General features: G+C 38.1%; 2 protein-coding genes across 9 annotated transcripts in view; one reads left to right on the plus strand and one right to left on the minus strand.

Moving 5' to 3' along the window:
* Positions 1–12,917, minus strand: METTL6 (methyltransferase 6, tRNA N3-cytidine). Of its 7 annotated transcripts, none has more exons than XR_009154834.1 (6): positions 11,105–12,805; positions 8,738–8,872; positions 7,468–7,638; positions 6,949–7,090; positions 5,325–5,612; positions 1–398 (listed from the first exon to the last, which is right to left on the minus strand). XR_009154834.1 is itself a non-coding variant. In XM_058180204.1 (6 exons), exons 2-6 carry the CDS (start codon positions 11,399–11,401, stop codon positions 5,470–5,472), a joined length of 888 nt encoding a protein of 295 aa, XP_058036187.1. In that variant the 5' UTR covers positions 11,402–11,509; positions 12,829–12,917; the 3' UTR covers positions 488–5,469. The 7 variants fall into 7 exon arrangements, 6 of the variants coding, with proteins under 6 accessions (XP_058036191.1, XP_058036187.1, XP_058036189.1 ...); XM_058180204.1 differs by lacking the exon at positions 1–398 and adding an exon at positions 12,829–12,917 and having other exon boundaries at positions 488–5,612; positions 11,105–11,509; XM_058180206.1 differs by lacking the exon at positions 1–398 and having other exon boundaries at positions 488–5,612; positions 11,105–11,509; positions 12,707–12,833.
* Positions 12,912–21,539, plus strand: part of EAF1 (ELL associated factor 1) — a 16,443-nt gene continuing 7,815 nt past the window's right edge. Inside the window, exons 1-2 of one of the 2 annotated variants that reach the window (XM_058180209.1) lie at positions 12,912–13,082; positions 19,885–19,979. In XM_058180209.1, coding sequence (XP_058036192.1) covers positions 12,980–13,082; positions 19,885–19,979 — 198 coding nt within the window. In that variant the 5' untranslated portion in view covers positions 12,912–12,979. Of the gene's footprint in view, positions 13,083–13,776; positions 15,108–19,884; positions 19,980–21,539 lie in introns of those variants that run through there. The other variant, XM_058180210.1, reaches the window with a different exon arrangement.

Consider the following 21,539-nt stretch of genomic DNA (forward strand, 5'->3'; position numbering starts at 1 on the left):
CGCTTGCATAAATTTAACATTTTTAATCCAAATTTTTTCCCATGTTTCCAACATTATTGGTTCTTGAATATTCTGTGCCTATTTTATCATACAATCCTTTATTGAATCTCTTTCAGAATCTATTTCTATCAACACAGTATACAATCTCTTTATATGCCCCTGGGTTTGATTTCTAATTTGTTTAACCAAATTTTCTTCATTTTGAATAATACCAATTTTCTGATCTTCTTTCCATCTAGCCTTTAACTGTCCATATTGAAACCACGTATAATTCCTCGATAGGATACTTTTTTGATATCAAAGTTAAGAAAATGGTGGGAAGTTCCAATTCCCAAAGTGGAACTATGAACTTTGGGTCCGGGATCATAGAGTAAGGAACACAGTGTAAGGATCCATTTCTAATGGTAGAACGGGGAAAAAACAAACCAATACTTAGTCAGCGCACTTTATTTTGGATCTTCTGAATGATGAAATATAACTCTTAGATTACTACTATGATCTAATTATCTTAACAGCAAAAATGGGATTGTCAAATAATTATCCCCTTTTTTCCTCTGATATCATGTAATTTTAGACAATCACTCTAACAGTAACAATACAGAAGAAGTTTATAAACCACTGATCCAGTTGTGTATATGCCAGACAGAAGAATCAACAATGAATGTCTTTTTATAACTTTAGTAACAAATAATAAGGCACGTGGATGAAAATACACAGAAAACATAAACAAAACAAGAAGTGATCCATGTAACAGAAATGTAGAAGAATTGGCTATGTCACAATGTTGCACAGAGATTTCCTGTATGGACTAGTGATATCACACGAACCCAGTTAAAGTGAGATAGTCTCTGAATTTGTTTTGAAAACAGTTACTAAGTAATCATCCCAACAAAATATTGTGCAAGTACATTCCAATCTATCAGTATTACACTTTACCTGCCTTCTTCGGTAGTATAAAACTATACTGTAGTGTAAATGAAATTGAATATAACTCTGATCAAAAAGAAAAGCATGAACTAATTAGCTATGAATTATACAATACTCAATATAGTCAATAGAACACCCCAAATTATGCCTTTTTTACCAATCAACTTTTAAATCAAGAATAGATTGAAAATATTCAAATATTAAATTTAGTACCAGGTCAATATATCATTCTAGGCCATTGTTTGGTTTTAAACATGGTTTCTTAAGTTACAATGGGAGTGTTCATACACTAAGTCATGGCTTCCTTAACCTGAGTATAATAGCTGACTGGGATGCAGCTTTCTTTATACAAGTTTTTATGCCAGCAATAAATAAAGAGGAGAAGGTACCTTCTTCTAATCTGTTGTGACTTAAAAAGTTTCATAAAATGAAAACGAGGTACATAACTCAAGAATAAAAGATTAGCTTTTCAGCCCACCGCTATGATCTGACTGAAACTTGGCTTTTCTGCTAACTGGTTTTAAGCCTGAATGAGCACTGAGATTTCATAGGATTATGTGATAGGGAAAGCATAGCCTAGAGCAGGGCTGTCAAACTCCAGGCCAAGGGCCGGATGCATCATGTGCTGGCCACGCATTTAGCAAAGGGGGGAAAGTCCCAATACGTCACGTGACGATGTCATTACAACGTGAGTTCGACACCCTGGCCTAAAGTGAACACAGCCATCTTTTCCCCTTACTCTTTTTCTGCCAGCCCTGTTTTTTTACATCTGTTTCTCCTTCCCTCCCTCTTACTTCCTGACTAATGGGCTGCCAGCACAAGAGACAGATTGTTTTGATCCGTCATAATGATTACTAGGAGAATGATTTTGCAATTTGGTCAAGGGTCACATGACCCAAATTTCCCATCTATTTGGGCCAGGAAAACATCAGGAAATTCCTATCACAGACCTCTCAACTCATGTCTAATCCAACATTTTTGTTATTTAATGGCACAAAGGCCAAGCCAATTGCAGTTTGGTCAATTAATCATAGTTAAGAAAATATTTAGTGTACTAAGAGAGCCCAGCTTTTGCAACATTTAAAAAAAATAAGTTGCCTAACATAGGACATAATTTGGGCTCATTGTACTTTGGATGCAAGAAGCTGTAACACCAACACTGATGGAATGTTTCAAACACAACCTGCTTACTTCTTATTACCTATAATAGGTAATGCCGGAAAACTGAAGACACTAAAGTATGTTCTTATTAGAATAGAAGTAACCATCCTCCTTTAACAATTTTCCCCATTTCAAGTGGAAACAACATTCTGAAACATACAGATTTAGCCTAGTCTAATAGATTGAATCAAACCAGTATCAATGACTATACCGTCATTTGGGTTTGTGTCTTAATAATAATAATAATAATAACAACAACAACAACAACAGAAGCAGCAGCAACAACAACAACAGAGTTGGAAGGGACCTTGGAGGTCTTCTAGTCCAACCCCCTGCCCAGGCAGGAAACCCTACACCATTTCAGACAAATGGCTATCCAACATTTTCTTAAAAATTTCTAGTGTTGGAGCATTCATAACTTCTGCAGGCAAGTGGTTCCACTGATTAATTGTTCTAACTGTCAGGAAATTTCTCTTTAGTTCTAAGTTGCTTCTCTCCTTGATTAGTTTCCACCCATTGCTTCTTGTTCTACCCTCAGGTACTTTGGAGAATAGTTTGACTCCCTCTTTTTTGTGGCAACCCCTGAGAAATTGGAACACTGCTATCATGTCTCCCCTAGGCCTTCTTTTCATTAAATGAGACATACTGAGTTCCTGCAACCGTTCTTCATATGTTTTAGCCTCCAGTCCCCTAATCATCTTCGTTGCTCTTCTCTGCACTCTTTCTAGAGTCTCAACATCTTTTTTACATCGTGGCGACCAAAACTGAATGCAATATTCAAGTGTGGCCTTACCAAGGCATTATAAAGTGGTAACACTTCATGTGTTCTTGATTCTATTAGGGCATTCTGTTATTTCAGCCAGTATGATCTATGCTTCAATGTACTTTTTGAACATTGACAACAGTTCACTTAAAATTGGTTAATGAGTTGTGTGAACATAGCTAGGCCTTCAAATGTGCATGGCAAGTAAATATAGTCCAATATGCTAAATAAGATAATTTCTAGCTTCATCCCAGCTCTATCAATCAAACTATGTCTTGTTTTTCTGTCTGATGGCAGACAACTGCCTTCTGCATTCTAGGAAGCATTTGCTTGTTCCTCCAATTTACAATATTCAATTAGTTCAATGGAAATGGAACCAGAATTGCTATCACTATGATGCAGTCATGAAGTGTAATGTCACATGATCGTGTTATATAACAAGAGCAATTCTTGTTATATAGCTAACATTTTTAAGTGAGGACTACAGTGAGGTTATTAAGTGAGAACCTCAAATCACTGGAACTTCTGACTTCCTGCTGGTTTCATCATTATTGTGTTTGATTGCAAACTGCAATCATGTAGCTGCAATAATGTGATTCTGAACCTAACTTTTGGGACAGGCACCAAAAAGCTAGGATCAGAATCGCATGAAAACAGAAACACTGCCATCATTAGAATTCTCAGAACACATCATTAATCCTTTCACTCAATATCATCACAAGGTAAAAACTGCAGGACCATATGCCTTCCATTGAGCACCTGTATACTGCACGAATCAAAAAGAGGGCTGTGAAAATATTTACAGTCCCCTCACAAACTGGACATAAATTGTTTCAACTCCTACCCTCAAAACAATGCTATAGAGCACTGCACACCAAGACAACTAGACACAAGAACAGTTTTTCCCCGAAGGCCATCACTCTGCTAAACAAATAATTCCCACAACACTGTCAAACTATTCACTAAGGCTGCATTACTATTACTATTAGTCTTCTCATCATTCCTATCACCCATCTCCTCCCACTTATGATTGCATGACTGTAACTTTGTTGCTTGTATCCTTACAATTTATACTGATATTGTTTCCTGATTGCTTATTTGTACCCTCTGACTATCATTAAGTGTTATATTTTATGATTCTTGACGAATGTTCTTTTTATGTACACTGAGAGCATATGCATCAAAGACAAATTCCTTGTGTGTCCAATCACACTTTGCCAATAAAGAATTCTATTCTATTCTATTCTATTCTATTCTATTCTATTCTATTCTATTCTATTCTATTTCTATGTACAAAAATATTTTGTTCAGCAGCAGAGTATTTTAAAGTATGTTAGCAAGATATATGTGTATGAACATATATGTGTATGAAGCTATCTTTCAGCTATCTTTCTAATTTTGGCATCCAGTGTGTCCATTAGCTGAGTTCTCTCCCTCTCCCTCTCCCTCTCTCCCTATCATCTATTTCCTGCCTTTATTATTTTTACAAATAACTTAAGATACAAACATATTCAATATTCCTTCCTCCTCCTATTTTCCCCAGAACAATAACCCTTGGAGGTGAGTTCAGCTGTGATAAGAGTGACTGGCCCAATATCAGTTCACCTAGCTAGCTTTCATTATGATAAACTACAATTTATTTAACAATCAATTAAAAGAACCACCATTAGCTGGGATTGCACAAAATATTAAATCACAATTTAAGATTCATAACCCACAAAAGGGGCTCATAACCAACAAACTAAACTACAGGCTTAGTGACATACTACATTTCTACAGCTATGACTAAAATGGGTTAACAAAACAAAAGCTTCAGGGTGCCGTCAGCTAGGCAGTGCCGTCTGGCGACACCCAGGGGAAGGGCCTTCTCTGTGGGGGCTCCCACCCTCTGGAACGAACTCCCTCCAGGACTTCGTCAACTTCCAGACCTCCGAACCTTTCGTCGCGAGCTTAAAACACACTTATTTATCTGCGCGGGACTGGATTAGATTTTAAAGTAACTGGTTTTAAGGGGTTTTTACTATTTATACTGTTTTTAATAATTTGGGCTATAGAATAAGTTTTTTAATTGTCATTTTTAATTGTATTTATATGTATTTTAACTGCCTGTGAACCGCCCTGAGTCCTTAGGGAGATAGGGCGGTATATAAATATGAAAAATAAAATAAAAAATAAATAAATAAAAGTCACACTGATCTGTAAACTAGCCAATCATACTGGCTAGGTATGCACATAACAGGTTAGGCTAAGTAGATGTAGTCAGCTAGTACTAGCTCACTATGTTGTATCAAGAAAGCTGTCATGTGTACTCAGGCACTGCTTATATATGAGTTTATAACTTCTGGAATCTGCTTGATAATAAGCATTCTTGCCAGGGAAAACATTGTGATCCTGAATTATAAAGCTGGAAGCTGGTAGTTTAATCCCAAAATTATTGAATTATATTTAAAATAGAAGCAGAGTTTTCAACTACCTTCAGGATTTTTTCAATAGAAGATGACTAGGCAAGTACTAGGTTTATTTTGTCCCACAGGCCTGATATAAAACTTGGTTTAAACTGAATAACGTAAGAAAATAGCCTTGAACTTCAACTGTTCCAACAATTTATCAGCAAAAACTTATTTCTGAGGCTTTCGAAATTTGCTTTGGAGGAAAACTCTTGGCACACATAAATTTTCTTTTTTGTTCAGAGTTTCTCGAAACACATATTCATTGACTATTTCTTCATATCCCACAGACTGGAAAAGTTCTGCCAAAAACTCTAAAAGGAAGAATATTTTTAACAAATTTGTATTAAAGTACAAAGATGAAATGATACAAATCCTAAACAAGCAGGTTATTCTTTCAAAACAAAAAATGATTATTGATTGTTTAAAAAGAGATAGGCATCAATGCAGAAAATATGCAATATCCAAAGTCAGATTTTCCTTCCATTTGCCCAAGAAAGCTATTAAGTATGGATTGCTCCTTTATGAGGTACTTAAGATATACCTTAAGATATATCTTTTAAATAATCTAAGTATCATTAACAGTCAATATAGTTTTTTTAATAAAGTATTTTTTTTGAGAAAATCTGGACATTATTTGAGCAGCAGGACTCAGCTTCAAAGATATCTCAATCAAAGTTCTTACTGAAATTGGGCAATTGTCAAATCCTTTTGTAGCTGGTTATAAAATAGAAATATCTTTGGTGGGTTATATTTTATGTTTTTATTAAATGTGTATGCCACTCATTTTCCCTACAAAGTAACTATGGGCATCTTACAAATTACAAATTATTATTATATGAGACTGCTCTCATATTCTTTACCTTCTATCACCATTTGACAGTTGAAGGTCAATAACATTTTTATTTCCTTGAAAAGTAGAAGTAGATTGTCCTACCAGGGGCTTCCCTATGCACCTGCCCAGCCATGGTGAGTAAGAAGAAACTGGACTAAACTTTTTAGTATAATTTAGTTCAGTGTTTTTCAACCTCAGCAGCTTTCAGATATGTGGACTTCAAATCCTATTTGTCTGAGAGCTGAAATCAGCATATCTGAAAGTTACAAAGATTGAGAAATGCTAATTTAGTCAGATTCTCATTGCTTTCAAGAATACAAGAAAGTATTATCTTAAGAAGGAAGAAATCTTTAAATCTTTAGTGGCTGAAATTGGATATAAAAGGAATGTTGGAGGACATAGTTTCTTTAGGTTTATACTTGCAGTGACTGTTATTAAATTTGAAGTTACACAAATTTACATTATTAGAAAAGGATTATATATATACCAAAATGAATGAGTTGTTAAATAACTTTTTCTGATATTGAGGCTGCTGTTTGCAGCTTTTTGATGTTTAAACGTATCTACTTTCCTTTATTGTTGAACAAATGATTTTCTTCATCAGTATGTTTGTACTGTAGAAAACCTTTCAATACAAATACCTTGGGTTTATTTATAAATTACTATAAATACATAGTATTTTTGTTCTGACAGATTTTTGTTTTGTAAACTTTTTCTATTTCACAGTATTTGTTGGGTGTTAACATGTGTGTGTATTATTTCAGATAATATTAATATCAATTAATTAAGATATAATATCTTAATTAAGATCTCACCATCAGAAAAAAAGTATGATCTGGTTCCATCTTGTCGTACGTAGAAGTTTTCTCCCAGCTTGCAAGCAGATTTAAACCTCAGCATTGCATGGTCATAAAGGCCATAATCTCTGAATAGAACATATTTACCTGGTTTTAATACCTGAGAAAAATATGAAACATATTAAGCTGGACTTAATTAATACACAAAATCATGTAATGATAAAAGTGGAACATTTTGTGCCACTTTGGCTTGGCCCTATTAAACAGACTTTATACAATTTCATTTCATTATAAAAGGGTTTAAAAGGGTGAGTTTTATTCAAATATCATTCCATATTAATTATAACTACAGTAGAAAAATAAATTTCACAGTTGTCATAAAACATATTTCACAGCTTGAATCAGTTATTTGCTTGAATATGAGAATAACCTTAGTTTGCATTTAAGACAATTATCTCACAGATTCCGTATTACAACTTTTCAAAGCAGAAATACATGCTTATGACAAAAAATATTATTATAGCCCTGCAGACTTGCCTTATAAATATTGTTCAAAACTAAATGCATCTTTTCAGGATGAATGGCAGAAAGTACAAATATTAACATAATCACATCTACTGACTCTAATGGTACATTTTCCACAAGATCATCTTTGGTCAGGTCACACAGGAATACTTTGCATCTTTTGGCATCATAAAGAGGATTTTGCTGTGAAATGAACATACAAACATATGGTATACCTTTATTTAAGTTCTTATTTTGAAACCTGAAGCTAGCACAATAAATCAAACAGAAAAATGGAACACATAATAATACAGAATAGCTTGGCTAGGGAATTCCGGGAGCTGAAATCTTTATACGTAAAATTGCCAAGTTTGGAAAATACTGGTTTAGATAGTGGATATTTTGAAGCTATTCATTATAATCTCACTTAGTGTTGACTTGAAGACAACCAAGCAGAAAAGTAGATAATAAATATGAATCACAACCTTTCCAAACTAGTATTTTTAAATTTTCAATTTCAGCAACTTTTTTTTTCCCCAACATTTATATCCCGCCCTTCTCCAAAGACTCAGGGTGGCTTACATTGTGTAAGGCAATAGTCTCATTCTATTTGTATATTTATATACAAATATACTTTAAGATGCATGGACTTCAAATCCACACTTCTTAAGGTTGCTGAGATTATTTTGTTTATGCACATGCAGAAGAAATTTTTCAATTTTTTCTGCATACACGTTTTCTTCTCTGTTCAATGCAGTATAAGACAGAAAAAGCAGACCTGATTATTGTAATATATAAAATTGTACATATGTATTTCTTCCAGCTTTTGGGTGTGGATCTTTTATTATATTAGATATTTGTTTTTACTATAGTGAGTCAGCATCATAGGTGGCCTTACAAAATTTTAAGGCCTTACTTATTTATTTAAAATAAGTAATTTAGATGCTCAGTTCCATAATCTTCTGAGTAATATTTAACTACTAAGAACAAAATTCAAATTCCAGGTTAAGATAATTTAATGGATTACCCTATCAAATTAAACAAATGGGTAAATAGGTAGTTCAAATGAAAAAGTATTAGTTCCTAAATGACCTAAATATAGATTCTGACAGTGCTATACATAGACATTAAAAATAGGATTTCAGTTAATAATGATTATCTAATTAATTTTATCAGATCTAAACCAATGATACCAAGTCTTGATGCCATTTTTGCTTTCTCTTCATTTATTTTTAAAGACACTTATCTTTCAAATACATGTATTCACTTAACGGAAGAAAAAAATGACGAATATTTTACTAACCTTTACATATTCCACCGCTCGGGGAGAGAAGTCACAAGCATAAGCAAACATATTCAAATCTTCTTCTAGAAGTGGAAATAAACAGTTCCCAACACCACAACCTGCTTCCAGAATTGTCAATTTTTGATCTTCAAACTGAAGACATGAGAAAATAATAGTTGTAATTGTCTGATCCTTTCAAAGTGAAGTGAATTAATTTTTGGACTAACATTAGCTTTTAGAATCAAATTTATTGCAGTGAACCTCCATTCACTGGATCCTGCACAACAGATTATCCAATCATCACAGATGTATTCCCAAATTGATGACTGAAAATAAAATGTGGTTTTATAATACTCCCATTAACTAGTGGTTTTAATGAAAAGCAAGAAAACCTTCATTTAAAAGCAACTAAAACTAACACCTATTGTGATTCAAGTCATATAATTTATTCAAGTGTTACACTTGATACTTACAGCAGATGGAATCATCTAGTGCAGGGGTCCCCAACCTTTTGGACCTCAGGGACCACTAAATTCATAATTTTAAATCCCATGGACCACTAATATGATCTGCCTAATGACCAGCTGGGTGGGCATGGTTAGGTGGTCATGTGACTGGGTGGGCGTGGTTGGGCCAACTCGATGTCACTCACATCCTGGGGTGCCTTGTTGGCCTCTACTCACCCCTCCTCTGCCAGTTACTCCTTGCCTCCCCACCCGGGCTGCTTAGGGCTCCAAAAGGAAGCACTTGTTGGAGCTAAGCAGCCATCACAAGAAAGAGTTGGCAAAAGAGCTAAATTAGTTCAAATTGGATCTGACTGAGAAGGAGGCTCAGCAGAAGCACCTCACTGAAGACTAGGAGCATAGGCTTTCCAAGCAGAGGGAAGACCTGCGGGAATGCAAGGCCAGGTACCGGTGCCTGGAGGCTCAGCGGGCTGAGATGGTCAGCCAGTTCCCGGCCATGATACAGTCCCTCTTCGCCACCAGCACAACTTCCCTCCTGCCTTTGCCCAAAGCCCCCCACCAGGAGGCTGAAGCAGACCCCAAGTTGGAATTTCTGCTTCCCTCGGACCCGCACAAAAAGACCCTGAAGGGGAAGACTCTCTGCAGCAACACAAACGTTCATTGCATGTATCTGGTGCAGGGACCATAGTTTGAGGACCCCCAATTTAGTGCAATATAAAAAATATAAAAAAATGTAAATAATTTTTCTGTGGACCACTAAAATTTTCTCACAGACCACCAATGGTCTACGGACCACCAGTTGGTGACCACTGATCTAGTGCAGTGATGGCAAACCTTTTAGATACTGAGTGCCTAAACTCCATGTACCATGTCCAGACTGAAAGGCATGTGAGTGCACACACATGTGTATGTGCACATGCAAACATGCACAGGCATACACGTGTGCATGGGCATGCATGGGTACGTGCACATGTGCAGAAAAGACCCGAAGATCAGTTGGCTGGCGGGAAGCGCAGCATCCCAACACCGGCAGCGCGGCAAGATCTTTTTCTTTCATGAGATTCTGTTTCGTCATTTACAGGGAAACAGAAACTCACTAAAGAAATGCTACGGAGATCTGACCTGGGGTGATGGCGTGCATGCCAGCAGAGAGGGCTCTGTGTGCCACCTCTAGCACACATGCCATAATTTGCCATCACGGATCTAGTGAATTAGAAGCATAAGATTAGTCAAAGATAGTTTCTTGAAATTAAAGATTAAATTAAAAACAGAATTCATAATACTTTTGTATTTTATAAGAAAAGGAGTTATTACAGTCATGGAAGTTACTTTATCAGCAATGGACAAAATTGCCCAGAATCCATCTAACCCTTTTGATGTGTCACGCTGAATAGAAAACAACATTTACCATTCAGCTGAACCTTACTGTTTTTGATAGAGACAAAATGTTAAGAATATAGTCCAGGAACTCCATTGGTTCATTGAGTGGATACTTGTTTCAAACAGCACAACACCCCCCTCTTTTGGGAATTGGGACCAGATTCACCACTACAAAAATGAATCATCTTCAGTCATATTGATACCAAGGAACTGACTGACATTAATATTAACATTTCCATCTCAAATTTTATCATGGAACAAAACAAATATACTGCACCAGCCTAGCCTGAATTTTATAGCATGCATCACATAATAAGATCAGTTAGATGCAGGGGTGTCAAACTGGTGGCCCACAGGCCAGATGTGTCACATGCAAGCCACACCCACCCCAGCTCCACAACGGAAAAAAGTAGTGTGATAGGTCACATGTCAGCAATGTGACATGGTAAGTTTGACACCTGTGAGTTAGAGGCTTCCAATTCAGAGATTTTTCTATAGTAGTTCTTTATTGCCCTCTGGTGCCAGAGAATGTGAAGCTCACTTTTTTACAGGCTTTTAATTCTTCAAACTCTCTAGTTGTCCAGTGTCTGTCCTTGAAAAAATTGGTGCTGTTCCTTTTGTAGAATAGATCCCAGTTCTTTTGTGCTTCTTTCTCAAGTTTCTGTTGCTTGAAGTCAGATACTAAATCAGATACCTGATTTTGGGCTAATTGTTTTGCTTCTTCAGGACTTACAATTTTCTGCCCTGTTTTTTGAAAAGACCCATCTTCACAAGCAGTTATTACCTCATCAGTATGAGGAATAGATGAGTGACTTTTCAGAATTTTGGATTTAATCATCTTAATTACTGGACAAAGCAGATTCAAAGGTATATCAATCCTTAAGCAGATTCAAAGGTATATCAATCCTTAATTAAATAATTGCCCATATCATGTATCATGTAAGAACTAGATGTAAAAACACAATAAAGAAAAGTTACTATTTCACAATTTTCTCTGGATACCAAATGATAAAAACATGTTGACAATATCATCATTTCCCTTATTTTCATCTTTTAAAAGCATATTTTAATTAATATATAAAGAGCATGCTCTCTGCATGAACTGACAGGTCACAAAGAGAAATAATGTAACCAATTATAGTTCTTCACTAATGAATAGACCACCAAGAAGGACTAGATAACATTAACTCAATTCTTATGGCACTTTAAGCCCAGATATAATTTAGTTTCAGTTTAGTTTGATGTGTAAACCCTGGCTGAGTTATTGAGCTCAGAACTAAGCAGAGGCAGTCCTTCAAAGCGAGACCTCTGTTTAGTTCTGAATAAAGAAACTATCAGTCTAAATTAGAGGTAGTTCTCAACTTATGATCAACGTTGAGCAAGAAATTTCTGTTACTAAGTGAGACATTTGTCAAATGAGTTTTGCCCCATTTATGACTTTTTCTTGCCTCAGTTGTTAAATGAGTCACTCCAGTTCTTAAGTTAGTAACCCGGTTGTTAAGTGAATCTTCCCCATTAACTTCCCCATTAACTTTGCTTGTCAGAAGGTCTCAAAAGGTGATCACATGATCCTGGGACACTGCAACCATCATAAATATGAGTCAGTTGCCAAGTGTCTGAATTATGCTCACATAAACATGGGAATGCTGCAACGGTCGTAAATGTGAAAAACAGTCATGTCACTTTTTTCAGACCCATTTTAACTTCAAATGGTCACTAAATGAACTGTTGTAAATGAAGGGCAATCTATACCAACGACCTGAAAAAGGGCAACGGCCAACCACTTACATTCTGTAGCCAAATCAATATTCAAAGACCAATCTGAAATTACCAAGAGATGAATTCTCCTGCCTTCACCTGCTTTTTGCTTAAAATCAATTAAATACGAAAACTATTCACCCGATAGCACCTCAATACACCTTTTTACATTCCTGTTTTCCGAGATAACACAGCAGAAAGTGTCCCCAGGTGATCGATTCTCGTTCGGCTCTGAGGAAGAGCGTATCAGGCAGAAAGGCCCAATTATGGAGCTGGATTAAATCTGCCGGTTCTGAGAGCTGCTATCAATTCGAGAACCTTTGCAAATGAGGCCAAACGCGTCAGTGTTTTCCCTAGTGCTACCTCCTACCTCCGATCTACCTACCTATTTACCGGGGCCGGTAAAAACCTTCCTGGTCCCGCCACCCGCATTCCCTTCTTTCCCCTCAAAAGATTCCCGGATTCCGCCCCCCCTGCCCAAAAACCACCAGGACCCCTTTACAGCACCGCCAAGCCGCGTGGTCCCTCTCGATCGGTTCCCCCGGACGGGGAGCGTTTTCCCAGTTGCACGCTGCTCCGAGCCCGGAAGAGAAGGCGGCCGGGCGGGGCGGGGCGGCACCGGGGCTTCTTGTTGTTGTCGCGGGGCGCCACGGTAGCCATGAACGGCGTGGCGAACCCGCTGCTGGACAAGGAGGAGCATCCTCTGCAGCTGGGCGAAAGCTTCGAACGGCACCCTAAAGCCTCCTTCCACACCATTCGCTGTGAGTGCCCCGGCAGAGGTGGCGCTTATGAGCCAGGCCGGTGACCCAAAACAAGCCGCTTGATTAAGCAGGCCTGGCCCCATGTCAAAAGTGGGCCTTAACCGCGGTAGCCTATGCCTGCCTAACCGAAAACAGGTTCCACTGAGTTCAGTGTGACTTACTCCCCGATAAGTGGGTAGAATAGCCTTCCCCAGCCTAAGGCTTGATTACAAGCGCCATCATCCTCAGACAAGCGATAGCTGGGGTTCAGTACTTTGGGAGCGCACTATGTTGGGGTAGGCATACCTACAGTTCTGTGGGAGTAAGCCCAATTGAACTCGCTTTCTGATACGTGGTTGGTTTTAGTATTTAGAGAATAGTTTGTTTGCTTCTTTATTAGATTTCTATGCTGCCTATCTCGCCTAGAGGAAAGACACAGGGAGGAGATGGAGGTTTCACCTCAGTCACCTCCAGCATGACATGTTTCCATTGGGGCCCAGGACAATTGGTAGAGCCAGGTTTTCAGGCCCTTTCCACAGGCCAAAGGGATGGATGCAGATTTCACTTGGAGGGGGATGATGATCTAGAGCAGGGGTGTCCAAACTTGGTCTCTTTAAGACTTGTGGACTTCAACTCCCAGAGTCCCTCAGCCAGCAAAGCTGGCTGAGGAACTCTGGGAATTGAAGTCCACAAGTCTTAAAGAGACCAGGTTTGGACACCCCTGATCTAGAGGTTTTTATAACTAATATCTACAAAAAGTCCTAATAAGGTTGGATATTGTGTGGATCCCTGTGTTCTGAGGACAGAGCCAGTTGTATTCTTGTGGGATGAGGCTACTATGTTAAAACACAATAAGGTTGATTTACACTATGTGCAAGAGAGGCACTTTACGTTAGGCAAGTGAGTATTTTGACCATATCATTTTTATACACCTCCAAGCTGTATAAACTCGAATCCTTAGTGGATATAAGGATATCAGGTGATGAGTTTTTGTGTAATGAAGGGGTGTGTGGCCTAAGGAAATCAACACGTATCAAGATGTACGTAATTATTAGGCAGCTTCTTTTCCTCAGGCAAAATAGGCCACTAAAGAGATTTAACTGACTCTGAAAAGTCAAAAATTATAAAAAGTCTTTCAGAGGCATGCAGCACTCTTGAAATTGCTAAGATATTGGGGTGTGATCACAGAACCATCAAACATTTTGTTGCAAATGGTCAACAGGATCGCAAGAAATGTGTTGAGAGAAAAAGAAAAATATCTTTGGCATTAACTGCCAAAGGTTTGAGGAGAATTAAATGTGAAGCTACCAGGAATCCATTATCCTCCAGTGCTGTCATATTCCAGAACTACAACCTACCTGGCGTGCCCAGAAGTACAAGGTGTTCAGTGCTCAGAGACATAGCCAAGGTAAGGAAGGCTGAAATCCAACCACCACTGAACAGGACATATAAGCAAGACTGGGCCAAGAAATATCTGAAGACAGATTTTTCAAAGGTTTTCTGGACTGATGAAATGAGTGACTTTTGACAGACCAGATGGATGGGCCCATGGCTGGATCAGTAACTGGTACAGAGCTCCACTTTGACTCAGACACCAGCAAAGTGAAGGTGGGGTATTGATATGGGCTGGTATTATTAAAGATGAGCTAGTTGGACCTTTTTGGGTTGAAGATTGACTCAACTTCCAAACCTACTGCCAATTTTTAGAAGACACTTTTTTCGAACAGTAGTACAGGAAAAAAGTCTGCATCTTTCAAAAAGACCATGATTTTTATGGAGAACAATGCTCCATCACATGCATCAAAGTACTCCACTGTGTGGCTAGCCAGTAAAGGCCTTAAAAGATGAAAGAATAATGACATGGGCTCTTTTCTCACCTGACCTACATCCTATTGAAAATTTGTGGGTCCTTCATAAATGGGAGATTTATGGTGAAGAAAAACAGTATACTCTGAAGTGTCTGGGAGATTGTGGTTGCTGCTGCACAAAAAGATGATCGTCAACAAATCAAGAAACTGACAGACTCCATGAATGGAATGACAACAGGTGATAGAGTAAAAACTAAAAGCAAGCATGTGGACATTAAATATTGTAATGTCAGAGAAGCCATCAAATGTAAATTGATTAGCTTGCTTCACTGTTCTTCAGAGGACAATTTGGCAGACATAATGACCAAGCCATTGGGTGGAGTGCACCATGGGAAGAATATTAAGTTATTTGGTTTTATTTCTATTCCAGTTATGAAGGGAGAAATGTCAGAGTATGAATATTCATAGCTGGAATAGACATGGTAACAGATCAGCCAATGGGGACTGTTTGGAAACTGAAACAGTATTTGTGTGGGGCCATAAGAGACAGTTTGGAGTCTGGGCGTGGCTTAGATTTGCTGAACGGGCCTCTGGTGGCTCAGCAGACTAAGTCTGTCTGTTATTAACACAGCTGCTTGCAATTACTGCAAGATCAAGTCCCACCAGGCCCAAGGTTGACTCAGCCTTCCATCCTTTATAAGGTAGGTAAAATGAGGACCCAGATTGTTGGGGGCAATAAAAGTTGACTTTGTATATAATATACAAATGGATGAAGACTATTGCTTAACACAGTGTAAGCCACCCTGAGTCTTCGGAGAAGGGCGGGATATAAATTCATGTATGTGTGTGTGTGTGTATGTATGTATGTGTGTGTGTGTGTATATATATATATATATATATATATATATATATATATATATATATATATATATATATATATATATATATATATATATATATATGTTTTCTGAGGTCTTCACGGTGTTTGTATATAGGTCTTTGGTTGTTCGGGTTTTCTCCCGTAAAATTGGAAGTGTCTTGGCGACGTTTCGACGAAGTCTCATTCGTCATCTTCAGGCTTCAACCGTGCTTCTGGGAGCAATGTGTGATCGCAGCTGTTTCTTCCTTTTAACTGCTAGTGGGGTTTGAACTGATTGGGTGGGAGCTTAGCTGTGCTCTGATTGGAAGGGGTTTTTTTGTGCTCTGATTGGCTGGGGGTGTGTCCTGTTTGGGTGGGGGCTTGGTTGTGCTCAGTTTAGTCTGTGTTGCAGGGGGATTTGAGCTGGTGAGTTGCATAGCTGTTGTTTGGCTTTGTGGTCGTGCTACATCTTCATAGTGGGTGTCAGTCTGCTGCATGTATGGATTGGAGGGGTTTGAAATGGCTAATGTTGCAGCTGCGGTCTGGCTTCTGGTCCTTGGTCGTGCTTCATGATCAGTGTGGGTTTGGGTCTGCTTTCTGGGTGGATGTGCGGTGGTGACATCCTGTGTGGACCTTGTGAGTGTGGGTCTGGTGTCATTCCTCGTGTTAGGGACTCGTTTGTCAATAAGGGCGGGTTTCCAAATGGCTGGTAGGCGGGAGGTGTCATCTCGTTTGTTCATGCTGTGTGGGCGTTTTTCTATCTCAATGGCTTCTCTGATTATTCTGTTGTTAAAGTGTTCAGTTTTGGCGATAGTTCTGGTCTTTTTAAAGTCAATATCATGTCCTGTGACTTTAAAGTGTTGGACCAGGGAAGAAGTTGGTTCCTCTTTTTTGACTGAGTTCTTGTGTTCTTCAATGCGTGCACTTATTCTTCTGTTGGTTTGTCCAATGTATGTGGTGGGGCAGGTGGGGCATGGGATTTCATATACTCCTTGATTTTCTAACTCAATTTTGTCTTTGGGGTTTCTTAGGATGGTGGATATTTTTCTGTTTGTGCAGAATGCTGTCTTGATGTTGTGTTTGTGGAGGATCTTGCTGATTCTGTCTGTGGTGCCTTTTATATATGGGAGGAGGGCTGTGCCGTTTTCTTGTTCTCTGTCTTGGATTTTAGTGGGGGGTTCTTTTTGGATTAGTTTGGTAATCTTATTTCTCTGGAATCCATTTGCTCCCAGAAGCACGAAGTTGAAGCCTGAAGATGACGAATGAGACTTTGTCGAAACATCGCCAAGACACCTCCAATTTTACACAGGAGAAAACCCGAATAACCAAAGACCTACATACAAACACCCGTGAAAACCTCAGAAAACAAACATACATACATACATACATACATACATACATACATACATACATATGAGAGAGTTGGCTTGGCCTCTGTAATAAGTGCCTCTGTGCAGTATATTTGTCTCTGTATCTCTCTATTCTGTAATGACTTGCTTCTGTGAATATTGCTTCTGATATTGTATGCTAACTCTCCTGTATAGTATTGTGTATAAATAAGTTTCTTATGTAATTTGAATCATGCTGAACTTCATTTAATTATGTCTGATTGTGTGTGCTGCAACAAACTCTGACATAAGTGATGTGGTTAGTTGACAGTTTAGTGTTTTCAAACCCAGGCAATTAAATTAAATTAGTGGACTATGATTGTTAGTTATGGATTATCATTTTAAGCAAATCTAGCCCTACTTTATCTTTACCTGTCCCTTCTGTAAAGAGCTTCACCTTTGGACACAGTTGAGAGGTTTCAGTCTTCAAGCATAAAAGGAGTTTCTACAATTTTCAGTTTCAGTTTCCAATTTCTCAACAATCAGTTGAAGTTTATGAGTGAAGAAGCTGCTCAGTTAAAAAGAAATTAAAACTAGCAAGGAATATCATGAGTCAATCAATTCTCCCTCCAGATGTTCAACAGAAGAGGTTCAAAAAGTGGGCCTCCTCCTATAACCCACCTTCTGAATTGCCAAAACCTCTATAGCAGGGCTGTCAAAATCCCAGCCCATGGGCCAGATGCGTCATACACTGGTCATGCATATGCCCAGTTTAGCCAAAGGGAAAAAAGTCACCATGATGATGTGAGTTTGACACCTGCTCTATACTGACAAGAATCATTTCAAGTAACATTCCATGCAAAAAGGAGAGAAAATATTGCTAATCTCCTCTCACCACCATCCTTACTTTAAATACACGTTAGGTACATGCTTGCCATTCCTGCTGAAAATGTTCTTATGAGCTAAAGACACCCTGCTGTTAAGGCTCAATTTCTTCTATTTGTAATAAAAGCCTCTGCTAGTTATCTTTACAGAATCTTTAAACATGGTTGTAGATTGTAATGTACAGTAGAGCATCCAGGCAGTGATGGGTAGGGGCATGCTTGAGGCCAGAAGATGTGTGAGCTAAACATTTCACAAAGGCTGCGTATTGGACAATTGTTTTATGGAGATTTTGAAACTGACCAGAAAGGAAGCATTTGCAAGCCATTTCCATAATCATGCTTAAAAGGCCTGCATGGTAGTAATCTTAATTCCAGAGCGTCTTTAATTTGCTTCTATCCCTTCTCTAGTATAGACTGAGCTGCTTGCACCCAGAAAAAGTGTATTAAAAGCAAAACCAATTTTAAAAAGCTGCCCACAAACTTCAGTATTGAAAGAAAAGAAAAAGAAAGGGTTTTTACCTTGGCTCCACACTAAGCTGATTTCTTAGTCTTTTGTGCCAATCCAAGTACAAGTACAGTAAAACCTCAGTTACTGAATCAGTTTACAATTCTTTGTGTATCATCACAAAAGAAATACTGTATTTTTGGAGTATAAGATGCTCTGGAGTATAAGACGCACATTAGTTTTGGGGGAGGAAAACAAGAAAAAAAAATCTGTCTCTGCCTACCAGTATCCATCAGTATTCATCTGGCTAGCATCCTTACAGCAAATAGCCTGGTCAGCTTCAGCACGTTATCGCAGCCTGATTCAGCATGAGAAGCTGATTGGCAGTTGGATTGGCCTCCCAGAATACTGCCAATCAGCTGTTCCAGGCTGCAGGGATCGCCACAGCCCATCGTCACCTCTGCATATTGTATTTTTGGCCTCCCCGTGCCCTATTTTTGGCGCATGGTGTTTTTGGCAGAATCGCTGCTGCAGCCAATCCCCACTGCTTGGAAATGGCCGAAAACGCAATACGCAGAGTTCATAAATGGGGCATGCGGAGGCTGAAAACAACGCACAGAGGCCAAAAACGTGATGCGCAGAGGCTGAAAACAGCCAAAGGATGGGGGTGGGCAGGACTTTAGCAACATTAGCTATAAGATGCACAGACATTTCCACCCTCTTTTTTTGGGGGGGGGGGGATTGCGTTTTATACTCCGAAAAATACGGTATAACATAGTCCAAATGACATATTTTGCATAATAGGCAAATGACAAATATGGGCATTCATGTTTAACAAACACTCCCCCCTCGAATTATCTTACTAAAACCAAATTTTATTTTATAATGTATAATTATATATAATGTCATGTCATATCCAGAGACTTGACTTGAAATAAGAAAAGCCGTATGCATGCCGTCTTGAGTTCTCAAAGCATAAGTTAAAAATTATAAATACATTTAATAGCATAGGACATTGATTAATATCTGTTTGGAGCACCAGGGAAGAATAGTTATTTCCAAAAAATGGTGGCACAGTTGACTACTTACAGAGTTGCCAGAGTTTTAAAACAAAAGCTGGCCTTATAGATGAACTTCAAAAAAAAATGGATGAACAAAATTTTAAAAAATTAAGGCTTTTCATTTTTATTTTTTTGTAGCAGTTAATAGATAAAGCAGATAAAAAATGATGCATGCTGTGTTAGAGTTTTTTGTGTTATTGGCTAACAGAGAATGAATATTAGAAGAACATTATAAGGTGGTAATTCTATTTAATTCCTATTCTGCACATTCACTCTAATAAATTGGCTCCAAAATTATTTGAATGCCAATGAAAAGAATAAAATAAAATAAAAGTAGTAATGAGATTGTTTCTAAATAAATACTATAAAACACCCTTTATAGTCTAATGTACATTTAATATCATTTATTTATTAATCATCAATTATTATATCCTCTAGATGATTTTAAACCAGCATCTATAGATACGTCTTGTGAAGGGGAGCTTCAAGTTGGTAAAGGAGATGAAGTCACAATTACATTACCGCATATTCCTGTAAGTTTACCATATCACATTGCAGATTTGTCTTCTGTGTCACGCTTCTTACAAGCTTTGCTCTGAACTTTTCATATGTAGCCAAGGGGAACATGATGTACTTTATAAAAACAACTTGTGGGAACTAACACTTAAGAGAATACTGCTTTTAACAACTAATGAATGTGCCATGCATTCCTTGAGAATAATTGCAAAAAAATATTTTGGCATGACAACAAATACAACTTTTTACTGTATCATTTAAATAAGCACTTCTGATTTCCAGGCAAACTTGAAGAAAGATGCTGCTGCATCAATGAATCAAATCATCAGTATAATGCATCTTTATATAGGGTTTACAGTACTTTTGTCAGGTCCACTTAGGAACGCTGCCATTCTGAGGAGGGAGGAGGCAAATTGTTGGAGCTGAATTCTTTGCATGCTTTTGCTTTTGCTGTAATGCGTGGGATTTATGGAGGGGACAATGGATGGGCTTCGCTTCCTCCCAGCCAGTTCTAGCTCTCCAAGATCACAGCACCCTGAGTGTGAACTGGTATCAAGCTAACCACTCGGAGTTCTCAAAACTCTTTTGCAACATATTATTGGCTACTTGTGGACTGGGGAATCGGAGTGGGGTTTGAAGAGGGAAAAATAGTTTAACACTTGCGTAGAAACTTCAGATTCTACTGATTTCTCTGCAATCACTTTTTCTCAGTAAAAGTTTCCTTTTAAACTACCACTGTTTCAAGAGTCCTACTTTCCTGAGAAGATAGCTGAGGCAGGGCCTTACAACTTTTTTTTTCAGCCTTGTTTGGAATCTGTATAAAGATTACTTATTATTATGATTACTTATGAGTTTTGTAATAGTCTGATGTTTCAGAGCATGCACACCTGTGATAATCTAAGGCAAATATGTCTGTGAGTCCCTTTCAATTTTTGGCAATTTTCTATATAGATATTAAAAACATTAATTATTGTTTAATTAATGGATTACTGTTTTCATTGCCTAATATTATTTTGGCTATGTATGAATTCTAATGTGGGAGAAAGGATGGACGCCTCCTGCAGCACCCTGCTGATTAAAACAGAGTGTGGGGGGGCATGCTCCCCCCATGCCCTGTTTTTGCCCTGGACGGCCTCCCGCAGCACTCTGCCAACCAAAATGGGGTGCAGGGAGCGTGGGTGTCCTCCCAATGCCCTGTCTTGGCTGCCAGAGGTACCGCAAGCTGGTCCTTTGCTATTTCCAGGCTGGCTCCGTGGACCAGATTTAAGCACCCTGTGGCCTGGATCTGGCCCGTGGGCCTTCAGTTTGACATTCCTGATATATTTGTTTAAGATATTGAAGCATAACTAAACTTTCTGTTTGATTTCTTTATAAACTATATTCTGAACTATATAATATTTTGAACTATAGAATATGAACTATAAAATATTTTGTTGCATTGCCTATGCATAGAGAAGAATATTTAATATGAAATGTTTATAGTCACAAAGTTAGCCATATTAGTCTATTGTAGCAAAATCAACAAATATTTCTCTGTTGGTTTATGAGCATTGTCATTCTAATTTCAGGTATTTCTT

This window comes from Ahaetulla prasina, chromosome 4 (genome assembly GCF_028640845.1).
Source record: "Ahaetulla prasina isolate Xishuangbanna chromosome 4, ASM2864084v1, whole genome shotgun sequence".
Classification (NCBI taxonomy): domain Eukaryota; kingdom Metazoa; phylum Chordata; class Lepidosauria; order Squamata; family Colubridae; genus Ahaetulla; species Ahaetulla prasina.